At 37.3% G+C, this 24,779-nt stretch overlaps 1 protein-coding gene and 1 long non-coding RNA gene across 2 annotated transcripts in view; both read right to left on the minus strand.

Moving 5' to 3' along the window:
* Nucleotides 1-1,716: 1,716 nt before the first annotated feature.
* Nucleotides 1,717-16,527, minus strand: LOC146004480 (gustatory and odorant receptor 24-like). The gene is made up of 4 exons (XM_083143337.1): nucleotides 16,195-16,527; nucleotides 15,854-15,925; nucleotides 3,293-3,382; nucleotides 1,717-1,854 (listed from the first exon to the last, which is right to left on the minus strand). Exons 1-4 carry the CDS (start codon nucleotides 16,525-16,527, stop codon nucleotides 1,717-1,719), a joined length of 633 nt encoding a protein of 210 aa, XP_082999463.1.
* A 4,599-nt stretch (nucleotides 16,528-21,126) lies between these two features.
* The window catches only part of LOC146004242 (uncharacterized), a 5,735-nt gene continuing 2,082 nt past the window's right edge, over nucleotides 21,127-24,779 (minus strand). Inside the window, exons 2-3 of the long non-coding RNA XR_014443903.1 lie at nucleotides 22,732-22,821; nucleotides 21,127-21,286 (exon numbers count right to left, since the gene is read on the minus strand). This is a non-coding gene — a long non-coding RNA (uncharacterized LOC146004242). The remainder of the gene's footprint in view (nucleotides 21,287-22,731; nucleotides 22,822-24,779) is intronic.

Here is a 24,779-nt window from a genome sequence, read left to right on the forward strand (position 1 = left end):
AGAGCTAGCGTTCTTCACTTTCTCTAACAGATGGCAGGACGTGCCTAAGAAAAGAAAACACCTTTTCTCTCATTGGGATCCATCGATAATGAATGTCATTTTGAAGTAACTTTCAGTAATGTAAACAATGACATAATGGATGATATTCAGCGAACTACTTCCCCCACAATTCATTGCGCCATATTTCGGGCAAACAGAAAACATGCCGGGTAAACATTGCACGAATGGTCTTTGCAGAAGTGATTCAAAGTATGACTATCGTCATCATATGAGGGATGTGTACATTCTACCTGTTCAGAAGCCATACAGAAATCGTGAAAAGTGTTTAAAGTAGTTAAATGCAAAATTTTCTCGCTGTAAGAACGCACGCGAATCTGTTTACCCGGTTTCTTCCCAGAGTACACTGCGTGATGACGTCAAGTTGAATATCATCCATTAAATGTTTTCGATGCATGTACTATTTAGGCAAGCTGGATATGTATATCAGTCTAAAACATGTATATATTCATGTATTATATTGTTATTACAGATTTCTTGTTTTAATTATATGAATATCAATATGATAGACAAGATTATGCCGTAATGACCTCAGCAAATGTTTGGAGAATGTACAGTGGGATCCATGAGTATTACCGTGCAAATTGTCCACAACTATTTTCATTAATTTTTCTCTTACATTCTATGTGTTTTTAAGCGATGGATTTTTATGTATGCTGGTGCAGAAGTTGTCAACAGCTTGTTTTGAGTTTTCTTTTAATTCTTGAAGCTCTTATTGTGTCAAATAAAGTGCACGTACTTGGTGATGAACAATTTGCACGGCAATACTCATGGATCCCACTGTACGTGGGATCTGTAAACTTGAGAGTTTTCCATAGCTTCAAGTGCCCCGAGTTATGAAAACTTAAATTACACATGTTTATTAGGGTAGACCTTAATAAAACACTTCGATTGAACTTACTTATACCAACTAAGCTGCCAAAACACAAACCAAACAATATAAATCTTCTTCTTCTTTGTTGCTCATCTTAAAACACAAGCACCCAGCTCCTAGCTTACACCGTTATAGACTCATACATTGGCACTCAATTGATTTGTTGTTTTAAGCCAACTTTATGTACAGTAAGCCTAATCGGGACTGTATCTACAATTTAAAGTTGGATCTGAGACACTGTGTCATGTGCCTCCCGGGACCCCTTGATTACAAAGCGAGGACGTTACCGTTTCTTGATGGTTTATATTTTCGACCTTAACGTCCATTCTCGTTGGATCGTGGTTGTAAATCTTGTAAATGTAACGAAATGAATCTTGAAGTACAATGTGCTGGTCAGTAACGATAAGTATAAATTGAGCAGACTTCCTATTGGAATATGTGTCTTCCTACTCCACACAAACTTACGACTTTTATCTATACCCGCAAACGAGTATATTTTTCGCACTATGTACAAATAAAATTCAACAGCTTCATATATTTTATTTCTCATGTTATGTACAATCAAAAATTTACAATGTTCATACCACAGCGTCGAGACTAGGCCACGTGTTACTCAGGACAAAGATACAGTCTGGTGTCCCAGCATAAAAGTTCCTCCAAAAAGCAGCAGTGACACCATTAAGAAAATTTACCATGGAGGACGTTCTACACTGTGACACCTACTCCTAGTTTCGCCTCGGAACAGCTTATAATTAACGTACAATATTTATTTTGAACATGCATGTTCATAAACTTTCAATGCAAGTGCAGTTCTGGATTGCGCAGGTAGGTGTCGTAGGAAGGCAATCCTTCGGCTCAGCTTGAGGTACAGAAAATTTGAACTGTACCAGGACTATAAGATACGTCACGACCGTGCTGAAAATCTGCAAATGTACATGGAAAATTACATCAAAAGAATAGAAAATTGAAAATACAATAGCATAAATTTTGCTACATAAAATTACAAATTCTAATGCACACAATTGATGAGTAAAGGGATAATGATAAAGGATTAAGTTAAATTAGCATAGAAACGTAGTCTAGGGAATGATGTACTACGTAGATACCTCTTTGTCATATTAGTAATTGAAAAATCAATCGACATGTAACAAATGTACCATATTAGTGTAACGTCACTGAGTACAATTGAGTCCAAACAAAGATAACACGTGGTTTTAGCTCTTGATTTAGCATTGAATTTTTCATCGCATGTGACAGCAGCTATGAAACGAAATCGTGTTGTGTATCGTACATCAATGTAAAGTTGAGATTTCGGAGAATACGTCTACATATTACACATACCTTTCAGAAAAGAATGTAAAGAATAACTGGAATAAGAAATCGAACAAACGAATGCTCCTACCCGGCGTCCGATCCGAAACCGCAACCAATAGGCGGTGCCTCTGCAGTCACGTGAGTCTTCTGACTCCCATCATCCCCATCGGCAGAATCACTCCAATTGGCTACGAGTTGAGTTCGGTTGAGCTTCGGCTGTGTTCGGAAGCAGAATGGCTAAATTGTCTTTAAAATTTCTTGATTTCCTTATTCCATTTATTCTTTACCTTTTGCTCTGTAACGTATGCGTAATATATATCGACGTATTCTCCGAAATCTCATTTTTACATGGATATACGATAAACATTACAATTTTGTTTCATACATCTGTCACAATCCTTAAAGCTACCTACCCCTTGCGATGAAAAAAACAATGCTAGAGAATAGGCCAGAATCATGTGTTATCTTTGTTTTGACTCAATCGAACTCAGTTGCCTGCTGTTGACGCCACTAAAGGAGGCATACACAGCCGTAAAAACACGTTGAAGTCATTAAATTTTGCACGCAACGTTGAAATCCGGCAGTATTTGGGGACCTGCGGACGGTACGCACCGTATATTTCGTACGAACCCCCGTAATTTTCCTACGGCCCAAAAGTTTAGGAGGCCTTAACTTTTCTGCGTAAACGCGTGCGTAAAGGCGGCGGGGGATAAAAGGGCAGATTGGGACTGGGAGGAACCAGCGGAGATAATTGCCCTGCTCTTCCCTCGGCCAAGACCCAGCTATTGTGAACAACGGTATACCACCGCTGAAAGGTCGTTCCCTGGGGACCCCTTTTGTGGAATAAAGATAGTACGGAACTACCTGAGCTTGTGCTTGGAAGAACTGGGTCCGAGGGAAGGGTGTACGGATGAAAATATACGTCGCAGTGTATGTCTCGACAATCTGGCGTAACGTGCTTGCGTAAATAAGCAGCGGATTTACTTCCGTATTTGCACGTTAGTATCTGGACCGCTTAATGTGGTCCATTATACTACGTGAACTTACCGAGGTGAGAAGTGCTCTGTTCACTACAACAAACCCTCCAAAGTTAATGACTGCTTTCTTGGTGGACAAAATCTGCACCAGCAATTGTACCTGTGTAGCAAAAGAAAGATTCATTAGTGAAAGATTGAACTTTTGATGAACAGAACATAAGATAATTTTACAAGGATTTAAAAGCTTTGGACATACATGTTAATGAATAACAGCTGTAAGCTAAGTTATAAATTTAACTATATACTTTCACAAGTTAAAATAAATTTTATAATATTCTACCATTAAAATTGAACGGCCTGCTTGTTAATATATAACAACGGGATTCTGTTTCCTTTTTCGTCAACGCAGACGCATTCGTGTTCTCATTTCTCTGTACTGTGGCTACAATTAGAAGCAAACATATCATCGGTAACCGCTTTGAATATTGAAGATCGACACACTCTCATACATGTTATATATACAGGGTGTCATTTTAATGGCGCCCACAGACGACGGAAACGTATAGAGGACATCAAAACAAACAACTTTTCTCAGTAACATTTTTCTCGTTAGTGCGTCGATTCGACGCTACAGCCATTCAAAAAAGACCGTTTTGTCGCCTGGATCCTGGCAACCCAACACAACATTTGATCGTATCTGTGACGTCATTTCCTGCGGCGAAGCAGCACACGGCAGGGTTGCAAGTAACACGCAAATTTTGTGAAAATTGACAAACTACCAACCACATTATTAACTGTAAAATGAAGCGAGAAACGCGTCCAGAAGACCGAACATCATATCCTACCAGCCAGAAGATCAGCAGTCATCTCCGGGGTAAGGGGAAGTGAACCAACGATATGAGAATGGTAAAAATACGTATTCAAAATGAAGTGTCAATATCGGATTTTGTCTCAGCCTACATGTCAAATATCGACAACAATACATTTTATTGGACTTATAGCTTACATGTGGCTGTTTACGCCCAGTTACATGTAAAATATTGGAAATCTTGTTGCAAGGTTGATATCTACAGGTTTGTGTCCAGATGCCATGTGGTACTTTTGTGCTGATAAGGGAAGTATCCGAGGTTCACGTTGTTACATTACGGCTAAAACACGTACAGTGGGATCCATAAGTATTACCAAGCCAATTGTTCATCACCTCGTTTACTCCCTTTGTTTTATGCAATGAGAGCTTCACGAACTGACACAAAACACCAAACAATCTGGTTACAACATCTGAACCAGTATACGTAAAAATATAGTCCTTAAAAATACGTGGGATGAGGATAAAAACCAACAAAAATAGTCACGGACAATTTGCTGAGCAATACTTTTGGATCCCGCTGTACAGCCACAGTAACAATCTAATGATGAATCAGTAGCGGATATACTGTCCTGTTCACCGTTGCAAACTATTACATGTGTATCCGGTGCATAAATAAAAGCAGTCGTCGGAGAGCTTGTATTACTACTACTTATATCCCTGTATTTTCAACCATTTTTGCCACTTGCCTCACAATGTCCTGAATATACATTATATTAACCTATGTGTTGCTTACCTTTGGAATTTTGAGTTCTTTCATTTCTATTTTGTCATCTGTTCAGTGTGTCACAGACAAATAGTATCAGAAGAACAAAGTGGATAGACTAAATTGTAGATGCCAGCTTGGTAACTAAATTTGCAAATATTTGACATGCAAGCTGAGACAACTTTCGATTAGACCACTTCCACTTGAATTTTCTTTCTACAATTTTTCGTTTCGTTTGTTTACTTCCTGTTAGGTTACAGAACGTGTTTTCTCGTTTTGTTTTACGGTACATAATGTAGCTGATTGTAGCTATGTCATTTTTAACAGAATATGTGTGTTCCTGGCAACCCTGGAACGCATCGCTTCACGACGGGATATGACGTCACCAATGCAATCAAATGTTGTGTGTGGTTGCCAGCATTCAGGCGGCAAAACGGGCTTTTTTGAACGACTGTAGCGCCGAAACGACGCACCAACGAGAAAAACGTTACTAAGAAAAGTTGTTTGTTTTGATGTCCTCTACACGTTTCCGTGGTCCGTGGGCGCCATTAAAATGACACCCTGTATAATTGAGTCACTTCAAATTTTAGTTTGAATATTTTATCATGCACACAGATAAGTTATGTTTTGTTCAGCAGTTGTTGAGAGATTGAAAGTTTCCAAAATTGTAATGGATTTCAATATATCAGCATGATGATAAGATGATCGATCCAGTGCAATTGTGCCTATTCTGTAATAACAAACATTCTCAAACTGATTGAATATTTCAAATGCTAAAACTGGAATCAACGATTCCTATTCGCCCTATTGTATAAATAGGAGCTGGAGCACAAATTAATGAAGACGAGACACTAAACTTTGAAGTTATGGAATCAGTTATATTTATAGCCAAACCAGTTGTAAACATAGTGTAAGAACTATGCCAACCGTTAATGACAGATGTAGACATAGGTTGTTACGTCGGCCGGTTTTTATCGCTTTGAAAACTTACCATCACTCCTTCGCGCAGAACAATTAGACGTTACCAGTTTTCTCTGAGGTCACCTCAGACGTGGTGTAAATCTTAAGACATTTGATGAAATAATATGCCAGTCAAATGTAAATATAACTTCCACTTATGTTAGTTCGATAATATTTCCACTTACAAAGAAAACACGGAAATCTTTCTTCAGTTAAACTACAGAAACCATACATTTTCTTTATAAATATATATTTGGTTTTAGCTTTTCAGCTATGCACCAGTTAAATTTGTTTTACATTTCATAATTTTACAATTTCATAATTTATAATACAATATTTTATCTTACAATATAGTTGGTAAGTACATTTATTATTTTCTTAGTCGGATTCCTCAAAAGTGTTGACAAGGCGTATGTCCCATTATATCCTGCTTCTTTTAGATCTCTTAAGACGACATTCAAATATAATGTGATCAGGTGTTCCTTCAGTTGCACCACACTGACAGATTGGGGATTGCACAATCTTACTAGTGTACAAGTTTTTAGGGGCTAGGGTGTAATTTAGCCGACATTTAACAAGGTTTGTTAAAGAATTTCTTGAAAGATTTATAAGAGCTTGATACCAAGGTTCTTTAGGTACAAGTGGTGGAATTGAATAGTAGTTTTTCCATAAGAGTCATTCCATATAAAATCAACACGGCTCACAACCTGACCAACTCCGATTTTCATGAAATTTCGGGAGTTGAAACTATGCATGGAACTTAGTAACTACGAAATTTTTTTCTTTCGTTTGTCTTGTAATTGTTAAATTATTCAAGGTCAAAGTTCGCATAAATTGCCCTTTTTGAGCCCTCTTAGCTATACTAAATGTGCTGTAACTCCGCCCCTATTTCGCCTAGGAAGCTCAAATAAAGCTTATTGTACAGATAATTGTATAAACTTTCCAGTGATATTTAACAAGCTTGCCTTTGGATAAAAATATAATTTTGTCACGTGACCTTGACTTTTGACCTTAAATATCTCAAAACATATCATCACCAAAAATCGTGAAAAAAATATATTTGGTCCCTCATACCATACTCTAAAACATATGAAAAAATCATTCTGGGACTGCAATGGGATCAGAAGATACAAAATAATATGTGTAATTATGTGACTGATAAAAGCCTCATTACATAAACTATGACGAATCAAAAGTCTCTTAACACCCCCTACAAAATGTAAAGGGGTTATCCTGGTTATGAAAGAAATAGGTTAGGCACAGGGAGATCCCTAGGTGTGTGTGTCAAGCGCAGGTCCGGCATATTGTTGACCGCCATATTGAATTCAACGCAAGCATTTAAAAGGAAAAGGGGTGATGTGATATTTCAAATCAGGCTATAAGAATTTCACGAGGAATGGAGCGGCGAAGGTTTTTCGAACATATCTTTAGCCAGCAAAAAGTTATACTCATATCTTTCACTTACGATATATGCACATTATAATGTTGTCAATGTTCCTGTGAACACACTCGTTGACGTCTCACACACTCACATAGAACATTTGGCAATGTAGCAGGTGCAACATCATCGCAAGCAGCAACTATGCCTTCTCTCAGATGGTCAATATCACGGACCTTTAGTGCATGCACCATTCTCTTCAAATGTTTCTGAAGGTTAAGGTCTTCCTAAGATGTTAGATCTGGAGAATGTGCAGGCATTTTAATAGATCCTAGATCTACCTAGAAATTTACCATGAAGAAATTGCCACAATGTCCACATGGTGTAGTCACACTCTGTCCTGTTTCAAAACTCTGGAAAAGTGTCATATCCCGTAAGCAAGGATGAAAAACCTGTTCACTTAACAAATCCAAGAAGCCCTCACCATTTAAGGTTCCGTTGCTGAATATGGACCAACCATTCCCGTTCTCCATACACTATACCACATCATTAGCATACCAGCACCAATCATTCGGCTGGGATCTGTCTACTGTAGATTATCAAATCACAGGTATTGCATATTCTTTTTATTAACTTCTCCGTGAACATAGCCTCGTCACTGAACAATTTTTCATTCCAAAGTAAGTGTCACGTAATTGTTTGAGATCCTTTGCCTTTCCCAATATTCTTCACTATTCAACTATTTGGTGACTTTCGCTGATTAAAATCATATGCAATGGTGCGTTTACTTCTTTCTCTCCCGAGATGTCAGCGTGATCTCGATGAGTTCTAACACGTTAGGAGCATTCTAATGGTTTGTTTTGAACACCTCGAAAAGGAGAAAATGGTTACAAGCATGCATAATAACTTTTTGCTGGTTAAATATATGTTGAAAAACGTCGCTTCATTTCTCGTGAGATATATCACATCACCCCTTTCCTTTTGAAATTTTTGAGTTGAATTCAATATGGCGGTCAACAATATGCCGGACCTGCGCTTGACACACACACCTAGGGATCTCCCTGTGCCTAACCTATTTCTTTCATGACCAGGATAACCCCTTTACATTTTGTGGGGGTGTTAGGGACTTTTGACTCGTCATAGTTCATGTAATGAACTATGTTTAGTCACATAGTTACACATATTATTTTGTATCTTCTGATCCCATTGCAGTCCCAGAATGATTCTTTCATATGTTTTAGAGTATGGCATAAGGGACCAAATATATTTTTTTCACGATTTTTGGTGATGACATGTTTTGAGTTCCAAATGTCCAATTTAAATTATTGTTAATGTTTATAATCTTGAGTTTAACATTTGCTTGTGAAGAATGTGCAGTAGTCTTGGACCTGCTCCCCACTTTTTCTTGACTGTGAGGCATTTTATAATGTTAAACGCCTTAAGCGCCTTTTCTTCCATGTGTTCTACTTGGGATTTCAATTTCAATTTATCATCCAACATAATGCCAAGAAATTTGTGTGTCCTAGTTTGTTTTATGTGTGGTCCATTAATGTCTAACACAACTGGAGTTTGTAATCTTCTTCTATGGAACACAATTACAGATGATTTCTCTACGTTAATGTTTATGCCTTTGTTATCACACCATGTGCGTAATTCATTTAAGGCAGTTGTGTTTTCTCTATACCATCAGAGAGATTCTTGCTGCTTTTGTATATAACAATATCATCTGCATATTGCAATAATCTAGCATACTTCAATACTTGTTTACCAAGATCATAAGTATACAAATTAAATAATTTTGGACTTAACACCGCACCTTGCGGAAGTACTTGACTAGTTGTACGAGCATTCGAAAGTTGATGACCGTAACGAACATAAATATTTCTCTGTAATAATAATCCCGCTATACTTTTAATAAATTGCTTAGGAAGATTGAGATATTTTAGTTTTTTAAAAAACAAATCTATAAGAACCGCATCATATGTACTAGAAAGATCGAGAAAAACAACTATAGGTTGTTATGTATTATGTATGTATTACTTCATACCTATAATTATTATATTACTATTATATTATATTATTATATTATATATTATATTAATTATTATAACAAATTGTTCCACGACGAACAATTTAAACCATATGTCTAAAATAAGTGTAGTCAAAGCATCTATTGTCCCCATTCCTCTTTCTGAACCCCATTTGATATTTTGGTAATACTATATTGTTATATTCAATCCACCACGTAATTCTATTAACTACAAGATGTTCATAAATTTTGGCTAAGCATGACGCTAGTGCTATTGGCCGATAATTTTTAGAACATCCTGGTGTTTTTCCTGGTTTAAGGATTGGAATTATAACAGTTTCCTTCCACTGAAGGGGAACTTGCCCACTAGTCCATATCACGTTATAAAGTTGTTGTAATTTATCTATCCCCAGTTGTGGTAACTATTGTATACATTCATATGATATGCCATCCATTCCTGGTGACGACGAAGGTCTCCTTTCACGTATAACTTTCCTTAATTCTGCACTGGTATATGAACATTCTAATTTTGATGGTGTAGATTCATTCATTGAATTATATATGGCATTGAAATCACAGTCGCTGGAGTGTGGTGTTAGGGTTTAATGAAATTATGTGACATTCTGTTAATAACTTTCCACGTTGTGGATAAGGATGATTCATTTGGCAGGGAGGAACAGAACTTTTTCCAAAACTCTGCCTTAGTTTTCCTTAAGTACCTTTGAGTTTTGGCTGCTGTTTCTTTGTACTTCAAAAAATGGTCCATTGTTGGGTTTTCTTTATATTTGAGAAATGCATTTTGTCTAGCGTTTATCAATTTCTGGCAGTTTGTCGTCTACCACAGAGAAATCTTTCTTTTCGAGTCACGTTAACGGCGAATTGTAGATCTGTACAAATTCTCTTTAATTAGTGATGTATAGTTTTCGTAATCTTTCACTAAAGTTTGTTGCGGGTATTTTTCAGTAGAGAGATTGATTTGTCTTGAAAATTTGTTCCAGTTAATATTTTTAGAATAGTATGGGCGTGTTGGTCTATCCGGAAGATTACTAGATATAAGCGTTGTTTCTATATTTGAATCAAATGAGATCAAAATTGGAAGATGATTACTATTATATGGATTTTGCAGAACACTCCAGTTAATATCAACAACTATATTCTCTGTCACGAGTGTTATGTCAGAGGCACTAGATTTTTCATTTGGCCTCGAGATATACGTAGGAGTGCCATCATTTAGTATTGTTACATTTGTCTCTTGAAAGTATCTGCACAGAGATATCCCTGATATATCTGAAATATAACAACCCCACAATGGATGATGTGTGTTAATATCCCCTCCGATTATAATAGAAGTATTTGCCGGAAGTTGTTGGAAGAGATTACACCAGAACGGATACAGTAGTTTTGACGAACTTGGGTTATATAGTGTAACAAATGTAGTACGATCTATTGTTACTCCAACTATTTGAATATTATCACGAATATTCCTTAAATGTATTACTTCATACCTATAATTATTTTTAATCCCTATGCCCATTCCACCATATCCGTCATCTCTGTGGTGTCTTATCCCGTGGTATCCATGGGCTTTAGTTTTTGATTCAGGTTTTAACCACGTTTCTTGAATTAATATAATGTCTGCTGGGTAAAAGTGAATAATGTTTTCTAGACTCTGTATATTTGGAATTGTGCTCCTAATATTTCATTGTATAACTCTCTTTATTCTGCCTGGCATTCTGAGTGATGAATTAGATAATTTATTACAGACCAATCCTGTGTCATGTTATGTGATGACGATGTATTGGCGAAGTTGTATATTCCTGCTAGATACTTAGAAAAATTTGTTAAAAAGGGATCATTAATTGATGATCTACTATCTGAACTCGCTTACATTTTCTGCGATAGCAGGTGCACATCAAAACACGGTGCACATCACTTTCTGTACCGACAGCGTCTGTTTGAATTTCTTCTTGACCGGAGATCCACTATGCCGCCAATGCATTGACTGCTGCTTGGTTTCCGGGGTGAAGTGCGAAATCCACATCTCATCGCCCGTGACGATCCTGTCGAGGAAATCATCGCCGTCATCATGGTACCGTTGCAGGAATGTCAGTGCTGCTCCTGAACGTTTCATTTTGTGTTCGGGTGTCAGGTTTTTCGGCACCCACCTGGCACACAATTTTTTGAACAGCAGGCGCTGTGTGACAATCTCATGCAACACGGATCGCGATATCTGCGGAAAAAGGCTACTCAACTCCGTAATCGTGAAGCGACGGTTCTCTAGGATGCGCTGCCGCACCAGCTCAACCAGATCATCAGTGATGAGGGACGGACGCCCACTGCGCTCTTCATCATGGACACTCTGACGACCTTCCGAAAACTGCCGACACCAGCGACGCACCATCTGCTTACTCATAATGTTCGGCCCATAGACCTCACAGAGCTGACGATGAATGTCAATTGGCGCATTGCTTTGTGCATTCAGGAACTTTATCACCGACCGAACCTCGCATGCGGCGGGAGAAGGAATACGAGCTTCCATTTCGGACCACTGCTGCCTCGCTACTGGCATGCGGCGGGAGAAGGAATACGAGCTTCCACTTCGGACCACTGCTGCCTCGCTACTGGCGCCGGGCGGGATCTGTCCGCCTGGCATATGATTGATACGTCTTAGCTCTGCTGCGCATGCGCAATTTACACGGCTCATTATGTTTACTTTCACGGGGAAAAAATAGGGAAACTTACTTTCTGGATGCGCCTCGTATTTGGATTAATATTATATTGGATCTGTGTTGTTTCCTTGCATGTTGATGCGTAGGACAAGTTGTATGTTCTGTTCTCACTCGATACATTAACTGATGTAGTCCTTAAAGTAGATTTTGGGTATTTTTTCACCGCTTCATGATAAGATAGACCCTCAAGCGCCATAGTCTTGACTATATCCTTTTGTCGCTGTTTTCTGTACAGTCCTTGTCTGTTGCCCAGTGTTCTTGGGTACAGTGAATGCATTTTACATTATTACTACAGCTTGAGAATTCATGATTTTGCTCACAACGTTTACACTTCAATTTACTCTTACAGTTAGATTTGAAATGCCCATAATAGTAGCAGTTTGTGCATTGCTTTACCATGGGAATGTAAGGCTCTACATCAAACTTTAAATAGTACAGTGTTACATATGCTGGTAAGGTTTGGGCATCAAATGTCAATATTATTGTTCTCGTTGGCTCAGCAATTCGACTTCCATTTTCGTTAAATTTGTATTTCATTATTCGGCTCACTTTGAGTACGTTGAAAACTGTTGGTTTTATGTTTTCTAATAATACATCATCTGTTAATGAGGTATCTATTGCTTTAACTACACCCAATCTCCTCAATTTATGTGCTGGTACATAAGCAAACCAATTGTTGTTCATTAGAACTGGATGAGAGTGAAAGTTGTTAGCATTTTAGCAAAGATTTACATTTCGCCAGATTTTCCCCCTTGGCTTGAATCGTCTTTAGACCTTCAATTTTGGCTTCATGAAGTTTTAGTCCTAATTTTAGTACATGTATCTGTCCAATATTACCCCTATTTATTCCATTAATTTCATTTGCACTTCTTACAAATATATCATAAGGCCCTAATTGGGTATTTTTGTATTTAATTTTTTCATGATCTTTAGATACTTTAACATGGTGTTTATTCATTTTATCCTGTGAAAGGTTTTTCTGAGAGACATCACTTTTGTCTTGACTAGTTACACTAGCAGGAACCCAAACTTCCATGCATTCCGAAGTGTCTGTGTCACTTACTTGGGTATTCATTTTGTTTAATAGAATCGAGCCATATTAATCACTTATATCATATTAATCACTCTATCTGCACTTAATCCATCAATTCACTTCGTTCACACAATTATTTTATTATATATTACCTTTTTAAACTTTCAGTTTGTACGTATAAATTCCTCACTTAAAATCCCAGAGCAAAAGAAACCTTCAACCTTCCTTGTAGTTCAATCAAAGAATCTAACAAAACCGTACATTTGAATCGGCTTACATCATCGTTTGATTAAACAACTAACATCTCCTAGCAACCAGAAAGAAACTTGCAGGCTAGCCAATAACCATTCAACAGAATTACGGGAATAACAGAATTGACGTCATAATGTAAGAAAAGCATTGCTTTAAACATCGCATTACCAAATTATATGACGGAATAACAAGATTCAGGAGCACGAATTTAGAACGGCGAAATTCCCTTATCTTAAGGTGATTTTATTTAATTTATACTTCAAGCAATTTTCGTGAAGAACTGTAATTTTTATGTTATTTCGTGCATAAAATATGGTTAAGGACAATACTATCAAGAAGAGTAACTTTGATCTGCCCTTGGAGAAACTATTATGTTGTTAGTGACATTTCATTAAAAAGATTTTTTTAAAAAAACATTTCCTTTTGGTTTATCTTTTGAAAAGCATTTGTCGGTTTCAATTATTTTGTTTACATATTTTAGTTATGAAAGTATAATTAGAACAACAGTGTATTTTCTTCTCCTTATTCTGGAGAAGCTGAAAGTGCGTTTTTTTAGGGGCGTAGGGTTCAGCGACTGAAAATATGTTGTCGCTCCTTTCTGTGTTGTATAAAACTTATGTGCAATGCAAAGATATGTTTATCTTACTGATCTGCCAATCTATCCTGGCTAAAGGTCGTTGCATTTGGCGAAAAAAGACGCAGAAAGGAAAACACGTTCGACACTACAGTCGGGACGCGCTAGCAAGTGGCGTGGAACCACCCGCTCTGGTAGCGACGCGCTGTTGCCGGATTGACCTACTTCAGGATTTTCGCGAGTCCACAGAAACACGTGTAGGATTAAACATCTGGTTAAACAGTCAACAACGGGACACTTCCATTGTTCTCATTGTCAAAAAAAAAAACAACGGATTCTTTAACTACTACTTCTGTTCTTTCATTCATTTCTTATGTTTTTACATACAGGTAGATCGAAGCATTAATTACACATGTACCAAATGCATCATTAACGTTTAGGAAATCGAGCAATTGCAAAGCGTTTCGTTGTAATTAATTGAACTCTGTACTGCCAGAGCCTGTATTATCCTGTAGCTTCCCAAATTATCTCACCTCATACACCCACATGTGCCTCCCCGATGGTACAGTAGTAGGGTAAGCGTCGTCGCCTTGTAATCAAGTAGTGCTGGGTTCGATCCCACTTCCAACTGTAGGTCCATTCCAGATTAGCCGTAGTGTGCATAAAGTGGACTTTGAAACACCAACTCAATCAATCAATCAATCAATTCACACACAATTGATTTGATCTTGATAAATTCTTCTCTGTAATACAGTAACTCAGTTCTGTGAAATTCTGTATAAAAGGTAAATTTTTGTAGGTTCCGCAAATTATAATTTAAAAAACGTGTTAACGAAACCAAGTTGTACGTAATTTGTTTATACGTTATTCGCCATAATTTTCAAGAAATACATTTCATTTGTACGTTCTGAAGCTTCAACTATGTCAGAGAAGTATAAATTCCATGTCGTTACAAAGCAAAGGTCGAGTTTCGTATGCAAAAACAATAGGCGGGCATAGCTGCGGTCGGTATTGAGTTGCGAAAAAGACAAACGTCGCGGTGTGACAAAGAAGGCTAAGAGAGGCGGCATGAAATCAAAGGAGAACGATTTGCCACAGTTGTTAATAACACAAGACGCATTTTCTTTTGTAGGTAATTATGATACGATATAACACAAGTAAAAATATGCCGGTAACTGATGCTTGCAATGTACCATAATAAAAACACAACAGAGGTTATTTCAGTGAAGGTTTTCGGTTGCTGTGTAGAGCAGGAAGATAAAATGTATCATGCTTGCCAGAATGTAAAATTCACACGGGAAGTTAACGTTAACCTACAAGAAACTTCAGATTCAAACTTCTAGATTCGTTAAATTATCACTTTACGACGGAAATAATATATATTAGCATACTGATACGTACGTGCTTAATTTCGCGTGACGCTTAATTTTTTCCCGAGCTTGCCAACAGCTGATTAGCCTGTCCGTCTGTTTGTGCGAACGTTGCAACGTAGAAAATCCCCAGCACATGGCAGTCGACGAGGAGACAGAATTTGGTCACGTTCTGCCGTTCTGCGTTCTGATTGCACGCCGCTTCTTATCGCGTCCCGACTTTAGAAGATGTGTCAAGGTCAAACGGCACGGTTCTTGGAAAACGTACCTTAAGGATATTCTGCGGTTGCAGAAATGTTGTGCGATAAGGGAGACCCTTCTTCTTTAGTCACCCAGGTCAATCCTGCTTCGGAAACTTTTAAGGTTATGACATTTCTTTGCACATCTTCTCTTTCCATCCATTCTACGTCATCGCAAATTCTAGTCGCGGTGAACCCAATCCTACAAAGTACTGTTAATTATATTTATTATTAAATCAACTACTGAACTAATTATTTATTAATACAGTCATCTGCACAATTCACATGACATTCATGAATCATAGTCTGGGGGTGGGGACCTGTGTGAATCTCGTCAATCTGCAACGTTAACAAATCTTATCCTCAAGGGGCGTCAGATAATAATCGATTATTAATAGGATTGAAAGATTCCTGAAACCGAATAGCATTATGTCACCAGTGAGAAAACTTGTCTACGTTCTAAATTGATATAAATGCAAATAGGGTAGGTACTTACCTCATATTTAGCATCAGGGTTCATCTGTGTGGTGTCTATTGTGCCTATATCGTCTTCCAGAAACTTTTGAGCCTGTAAAGGTAGAAGTGTGCGACGTTACTATAACAATGTTATTACTGTCGACACTTTAATGCTATTGTTGAATTGACAGTGAAGTGAAATGTTATTGTTGTACTTCAGTTTTCTGCTATTGAAAATTATTTAGTGAAACGATATGGGAATTACCCTTGCACTTATTATGTTCTAAGAGGATGCGGGAATGGTTTAAGAACTTGAAGCAAAATGCAATATATTTGTATTCTTAATGATATTACTCCAGGTACATAGTGTTGACTACTTACCTCTTTCGTTACATGTTCACCAGTATAGCAAAACCCCATTAAGCTTGCAGCTGTGAAAATGTTTGCCAATATGTATGGAACATGAAACGTGGCAAAAGTCTGGAACACGGCCACCAAGAGAAGGAATGAAGTCCAAATGTAGGTAGACACGAAGAAACAGATCAGAAGAACCGAAGGAATAGCAAAAGTGTCCGCAGTGGCCCCCAGCATACCATGGATTTCGCAGAACAAAACTCTGCATCTCTGCACAAACACTGGTGTCATACCTTGCAACCCACGGACGAAATACTCCCTGGCGAGTTGGAATGACCTTGTGCAGGCTGTGCAACACATGGTGAACAGTGCAAAGTTTAAGGTCATAACACAGTTGCAATGTAAAGAATTCACCGTAATTGCATCAAAAGAACGAAGAGAAATGTATTGTATTAGAGGTATAATACACAACCATATGGCGGACATTACTGCTTTTCTGATACATACAAGCTTCAAGTTCAAGATCAGAATTGACCCAGTCCAAGATTTGCAACCAACTTGTATGGTTGACCACTTGTCTAGATATCTTATCAACAACCATCCATTATACCAGCAGTAAGGCCACAGGATAAGATGCAGGGAATTAAATAAGAGGGTCAACATTTTTATTGCAAAGTCTTGAATTTCCATAGCACCTATCACCAAGATATTATTATCCAGGATCCATTTGACTGAAACATACCAACTCATGAAGTACAAACATAAGGAGTACATTGCCAGAAATGGACAAAGAAGAATTCTGTGATGATTCTCTTTGTCTGTCTTGAAAGGAAAACAGCCCAAGATTCTTCCGAAGTTCAGCAATGGTAGGATATCATGATGAAAGCAGCGGCAGTTATTGGGAACTGTGCCATCTTTGTTTGTACACATTTCGGCGGTTCCAACGTCTATTGATTTGAGAGGCATAGTGTAATGTGGTAGACTAGACTCCTGTGACATTCAAACAATTTTCTGACAAAACATTCCCATAGAATGAATTAAAAGATAAATTAACTCTCATCACTGAAACGCATTCTTACAGAACGTACTGCATAAATTAATTTAAGGTGTGACAATATTTTCATTTCAAACCCGCCCGAATGCAAACATAATTTCCATTACTTAATCGACAACTGTAACGTCAATATTTTCCCAGTTTCTACCACTAAAATATTAACCAATTGAGTACTACGTCTAGATATGTAAAAAGCTTTTCTGGCAGTTTTGACTAATCGCGAAGATGAGGATGAGTGCTGATAAAATACATTCCTATTGAGAGAATGTCTGAAATTATATTCTACTTAATTTCTTGAATTTTCTGGAAAATTAACAGCATCTGCTAAAGTACTTCAGGCAAATTTTTGACAAAATATCTAGCAACTCTTCTGTTATGAAGTATGTTCTCCTATTTATATTATATTCATTAATCCAAAACCATTCTGTGATTTTTAGAATAGATGTCGTTCCAGAAAACCCATGATGTTTGAAAAGAAGACAAAGTTTCTTATCCTCTTTCTCAGTGGAGGCGAAAAGGGACCATATAGACTTTACTGTGGAGAGCTAAATTGTTTCAAAACGTAAAGAGTTTTCGAAATACCCCTGCGGAAATGGATGCTAATCATTAATGACACTGTAATCCAAGAAACCGTTCAAGAGGGTCATATTTGCTTCTCTGGTGTCAATCAACAATTTTAACAACGTTCACAGTAGTCTACAGAACATTCTACATAACATCTATGATAGCTAGAGTGGTATAAGAGTCTCCCCTTATAGCAAGTAGTGTCAAAGGTAGATTCCGAGACGAAAAAAGTTGAGACACGGATTAAAAAGTGAACTACTGCTGCTAAATTAGAACGTAGCCTTGCATCAATGATTATAAAATTAAGATTACCAGACATTTGAAGCCTGTCTCTCTCTCCACACACAACCCATTCAATATGCAAGGACAAGATCGAAATTCTTGAAAAATCTGAAAAGAATCTTCAACGTTACTTTCGTACGTTTTTAGGCTTGGTACACATCTACGCTCAAGCAACGCCCAGCTCACGGTCATGGGGTTTCCGCACTAGCGGCCAGGCTTCGGATAATAAACCTTTTGGATAATAAACCTTTTCCTGCTCCCAAAAAAATAGGCAATAATTAGGCTGGAGAGTTCAATGAACTAACCGATCTCTAACTACGCACTGGCAATGATCAGGCTGGAAAGTTCATTGTCAGTCTGGTGTTGGTTTCTTGACATTATACATAGATTCTTCGGTATAAAGAGCCTGCGGATTGCGCTAAGTACAATGTTTAAGAGATTTTCAACGACGGACTTGGCTATTTAGTTACAGTACTACCGTTCGAAGAAAACGATAAAGAAAAACAGCATTGTGGAAGCGGAGATTGGTCAATTTCATTCTTCGGTCTTCTGCCAATTTTAGCTAATCGCGAGGATGATGATGTGATGAAATTGATGAAGCTACATATCAAAGAACATCCATGCCCAGGCCGGGATTGGAACCCGGGACACCTGCCGTAGTAGCGGGCTGTGCTACCTCTCGGCCGCGGAGGTAGGCTATTATAAATATAATACTGTTTTTTGATGTTATAATTTTGGTTTAAAAGCAGTGAACGTTTATTTGCAGCTACAATGTACAAAACTACCATCAATGGTAAACCCTACTTTGTGTGCCTAGGTTTGACATGAAAATTCTCGGGCTCATTGTTTCATATCGACATTGCTCATCATTTCTTTTATTCGCCAGAATATACACAATACGTGTACTTCAGGTCGTAAGCTTAATTTCAAAAACCCTATTGTTACGCATATCGTGTGAAGAGTCCCCTCCCTCGACTTGGAAGGGCATTGGAAGGCATATAGAAGCTCGCCTACCCTTGGCTTCTGTCGACGCAGATATGGAGAACGTACCAGGAACGTAACAATTCCATGTATAGATACAAGACCATATTTGTGTTTGTATATATATAATCCATGCGTGCACTCCGGTACAGCAAGGGCAGCAGTGGTGGAACACAGCATAACTGTTACAAATTAATTCTTTAACTTTTGCTTTCTCATTAATTCTTCCGTGTTGCCTCAACAGAATATCAACCTGCAAGCCTCCAAGGTTCGTCCTTTCCCGATATGGGGCCATCAACACCCTCTCGCGGCGTGTTGACAAAACATCTGCGTAGTATCACCCTGGCCATCCTGTAGCCTAATGCCATCAGGAGCCCGAGAAATCCCCCGGCGACCTTAGAGGATCCAATGTAAGGGCGTTTCAGTTGGAGCAAATTTTGTTTTCCAGCCCGTAAGGGATGGGAGAAAGCCGAGAGTGCAATCGGTTCAGCTGCTGATGTCCTCAGTGTTGGGAACTGCACGATTAAGTGTGTAAGTGTACTGTATACTGTCAGCGATATACAAGTAGCATATCCACCAAGCCAGTTAAAATTTATATTCATAAATAGACTATAAAGTTTCAAAACACAAAAATATGATAGCTGACATACGGATGACATATTCTATGTGAAGATAAACGTTTCCGAGCGTTCGGTCTATTAAGACAGCTAACATGTCTATGGACACATCTGTCAAATAGAGTTGGTAAAACTCGCTGGCCGTGGTCACGCTGTTTTCAAGCGCTTTGCGAGGTGAAAAGTTAATGTTTTTCGGGCGGGTGAATTTCTATTTGTTTGCTTCAAAAACTTTAGTGTTGGCATTGTTTACTATTTACTACGGAAAGAACTACGTGGTGCCAAAGTGGATTTGTGAATATTGAAATGTGTGAAAATCTTGAAAATGGTTTCAATCATCCGCGATCGTCTGTTGCATTAAATATGTTGACAACAAACCAACTGAAATTCATCTTTCCTTTAGAGACGTTATGGAAACAGTACCAGGTAGAGTGCTCATATTTTTCATTGTAACGTACCATGAAGAAGCAATGAATTCTTGGTTCTCTTAATTTTTCGGGATCTACTTCCTCATCGGAAAATGTCACCGCACGCCAGTGATATAATCTGCATCACTATTTGAAATTGTTCAACTGAATGTTCTGCCAATATAAATGTTGCAATAAACTGGAAAAAGAATACTATTATTTATGAAGAGTAACGTAAACTTGTATCACAATAGGAACTAAGTCGTTAGTTTATGACACCTACAATATCTACGCTGCAATTGTGGGAATCCGCTTTGGTAATTATATGTACGATAAGTGCAATTTTGTATTGATTTATAGAATTGTTGATTGGAGTCCACTTTATGCACAGAAAGGCTAATGGGGACTGGACCCACAGTTTAAAGTGGGATCCGAACCACTGTGCCAAGGTGCCTCCACCGGGTAACGAACCCAGGAACCGTTGATTACAAGGCGACGACGCTAGCACTTCCCTATCGGCGAGACCCTGCAATTTTGTAATTGAGTGTTCTGGCCGTATTTTCCTTGGGATTGTTTGGGGCCCAGTTTACGATTAATTTTACGACGACCAAGACACCCTTTAAAACTGCAACGTCCATTCTGGTTGGATCGTGGTTGTAAATGTACAGAAAAGAATCTTGCAAGTACAAAGTACTGGTTATTACCTAAAAGTACAAATTGAGCAGAAAGTTTTTATTTGAATGTGTATTTTCCTACTTCAAACAAACTTACGTCTTTTATCTATACCTGCAAACGAGTATATTTCTTGCACTATGTATAAAAATAAAACCAAATAGCTAGCTACATATATTTTATTTCTTATGTCTTGTACAATCAGAAATTTACAATGTTCATACCATATAGTCGAGACTAGGCTACCTGCGGTACCTGAAGAAGAAATAAAGAAAAAGAAAAACAACAGATTTGACGCTTTCAAGAACATTTACCATGGAGGACGTTCTACATTGTGACACAGGCTTCTCCTAGTTTCACCTCCGCACAGCTTATATTTAACGTACAATATTCATTTTGAACATGCACGTTCATAAACTTTCAATACAAGTGCAGTTCTGGATTGCGCAGGTAGGTGTCGTATGACAATCCTTCGGCTCAGCTTGAGGTACGGAAAATTTGAACTGTACCAAGACTATAACATACGTCACGACCGTGCTGAAAATCTGCAAATATACAAAGAAAATTACACCAAAATACAGAAAAATTACAAGTGCAATTGCATAAATATTACCTGTAAAATTACGACGAAATAGAGAGTATTTTTCTAATATTTCTGCTGCACACCGTTGACAAGTAAATAGTGATTAGAACAAGATGCAGCCGTTTTCTTTTTCGTGAATGCTGACGCATTCATGACGTCATCTCTCTCTATTGTGGCTACAAGAACAAGTAAACGTAACATCTGTAACCGCTTTGAATATTAAACGTCGACACACAACCAATATATATATATATATATATATATATACAAGGCTCGAAAAATCCCGGTCGCCATGGCGACAAAAAATTCGACATTGCCTGGTTCCTCCCAGCGCAGAGATGTTAATGCATTTTTCGCTGAAAATTTCTACGTAGTACATTTCCTGTGTGTGCCTGATCATAAATAATTAACATCTCTACGCTGGGAGGGACCAGGCAAAGTCGAAGTCTACTGTATTTCAAAGGCAACAGATCCCGTTGCGGTAGCACTGGCAGAGAAGATTCCACGCAGGTAAAACAGCGACAGCGAAAATCAGGCGAGGCCAGGCCGACTCAGTAGCTCAGTGGTTATACCAATGGCCAAATTTCTACGTTATTGTATATTGTTGAAAATCAATTCTCAGATGTTTTCAGCAAATTAACAATATTTATTAAAATAATGTAATTGCTTTTATTTGGATACATGCTAACATAATTTTATTAACCCAGTGATAGCGTACGTGATTAGTTTAGTGCAGAGAACCTGGTGTAAATACCTCTTACGGTTTCCATGATATACATTTTCAAAGTTTGGGTTGTGCGACTTTTGAAACACTCTGTAGTATGCACAATTGCTAGTAGGTAATTTCCTGGCACCTACTGGCGCCTAGCTTTGCAGAAAATTTTTCGAGCACTGTGTGTGTGTGTGTATATATATATGTGTGTGTATATATATATATACACACACACATATATATATATATATATATATATATATATATATATATATATGTATATATATGTATATATACATATATATATATATATATATATATATATATATATATATATATATATATATATATATATATATATATATATATATATATATATATATATATATATATATATATATATATATATGTATATATATACATTATGCATATATGCATATATATATAATGCATATATAATGTATATATATATATATATAAATAAGACCATTAATAAAGAATTGAGTCACACAAATAAAAGACTTCAAATTATAGTTTCAATATTTTAACATTCATAAAGATAATAATAATTATAAAAAAATAAATGAAAAAGTTACGTTTGCGTGGAAATGCAGTCTAGGAAATGATGTAATACTTTTTCATATTAGTCATTGAAAAATCAATCGCCATTTAACGAATTTACTAGGTTAACTTACCGAGGTGAGAAGTGCTCTGTCGACTATAACAAACCCTCCAAAGTTCATGACTGCTTTATTGGTGGACAAAATCTGCACCAGCAATTGTACCTGTGTAGCAAAAGAAAGATTCATTAGTGAAACATTGAACCTTTGTTGCACAGAACAGAATATTATTTTCGAAGGATTATGAATAACAGCGGTAATGAAAGTTATGAATATAGCTGTATACTTTCAGAAGTTAAGATAAAGTTTACAATATTCTACCGCTAAAATTTAACGGCCTGCTTGTTAATTCATAAGAACTGGATGCAGCCGTTTTCTTTTTCGTGATGATAAGTACAAGTACTACAATGCAGTGGCGTACGCAAGGGGGGTTTACCGGGTTTAACCCCCCCCCCCTTGAGCTTTTGAAATATTATGGAAAATGCTATAGAAAAAATTAAAAATGGCTAATTTAACACAGTCAAAGATCTGCGACAGTAATAATAATAATAATAATAATAATAATTTGAATTATTATTCCCATGCAGCAAGAAGAAAAACACAACATTCCAAACACAATCTAAGCGGCCGAAAAGTTCAATTTTGCAATTTTTTTGCAAAAAGTCGTGCAGTGACTCTCGCGAGAATTGTGAAAATTCCTTGCTTCGTCGCAGTGTGCCGACCTTATTGCAAACGTTCTTCCCGGTACTGATTTCACATCCCCTTGTGAACTCTCAAGTGATGCTGAGTCTACATCCACATCATTACATAATGTTGAAGAAGTGCTTTGTGAATCACCTAGAAGTGATAAATGTGTTGGAATGTCTATAAACTTACTTTTGAACGAAAACATAGACTATGTGGAATTTAGCAACATGTATTCTCACCCTTCATCATCATCCTGGGTGAGTTCCATCGGTAAAAGTAATGTAAATTTCTCCGTGCATATAGCACAGTGCCATGAAGGCACACGTAGTGGTGTGGTGGGCCCCAAAGATTCCCGATCTCGAACTATTTTGCAGGTGATGTGTCAGCACCATGCTCCGGCAGCCTTCATCCCTCAGGGTTGCTCTCAGGTACCCATTGCTATGAGGCTGGGTGCGGAGACAAGGCTGGATAAATTCCAACCAATTTCGGGAATCGAACCCGGATCTCCCACGAGGTTGTCAGACTAGACCAGCGCCGCTCCTTGAATGAGTTTCATATTTCGATTATTTCAATAAATTTAATATATTTGCTTGTTTTTACGGATTTTCTTCACACTTAAAATGTCTCACTTATCATATACAAATAACCGTTGACTAGACAATTATTTTGTAACAAAGAAACAAAAGAAATGTAATTTTGTTCTATTTCTTTCATAAATAGCAGCTGCATTAGTAGTAATTATTAGTAGTAATTAAACTAATTAATTAATTAATTATAAGAATTATTAATTAATTTATTATTATTATTATTATTAATTAAAGTATAATAAAACAATGGTAATGTGAATTTGTAGAAAGTTTTCGAAATAAGACCCCCCTTGATGAAATCCTGCGTACGCTACTGCTACAATGACAAGCAAACATGCCATCGATAACCGCTTTGAATATTAAACGTCGGCAACCATAAAATGTTGTATATTGGCCTATAATATAAAATTTAGTCCCACAAATGGAAAACTTCAAATTTCAGTTTCAATATGCTGTTGTTCATAAAGATAAGAATAATTATAAATTAAAGATGTACAGTAATTTTTTTTAGCACAGCGAAGTGTCCTATATGGAGTAGTTCCCGAAAATCTCACCAGATGGCATATCGGATAATTTTAATCGCGAATAGGGTATGTGTCAAGGTCAAACGGCACGGTGCTCGGCCGCAGTCGACAGTTCTAAGGATGACATTCTATTATATCGCAAATTCTAGTTACACAAATTACGTTTATTATTAAATCAACCACTGAACTAAATATATATGATTGTTTTGGACAATCTGGGTCTGTTTCGCTCTCAAAACTATATAATTGTGTTTAGTGTATAACAAAGCATACAACATGATTAAATTCACATAATTTAAAATATGTCCTGATATAGTTATATTCC

The sequence above is a fragment of the Lepisma saccharinum genome, chromosome 21 (assembly GCF_977018435.1).
Source record: "Lepisma saccharinum chromosome 21, izLepSacc3.1, whole genome shotgun sequence".
NCBI classification, from domain to species: Eukaryota; Metazoa; Arthropoda; class Insecta; order Zygentoma; family Lepismatidae; genus Lepisma; species Lepisma saccharinum.

Bases quoted from the DNA above. Each gene is read 5' to 3' on its own strand.
- LOC146004480 (XM_083143337.1), bottom strand. From the start codon at position 16,527: ATGTGTTGCACAGCCTGCACAAGGTCATTCCAACTCGCCAGGGAGTAT. The intron at 15,926-16,194 runs GTAAGTAGTCAA...CTACCTTTACAG, and splicing joins GTGAACATGTAACGAAAGAG to GCTCAAAAGTTTCTGGAAGA. The intron at 1,855-3,292 runs GTAAGTTCACGT...GTACATTTGCAG, and splicing joins ACAGAGCACTTCTCACCTCG to ATTTTCAGCACGGTCGTGAC.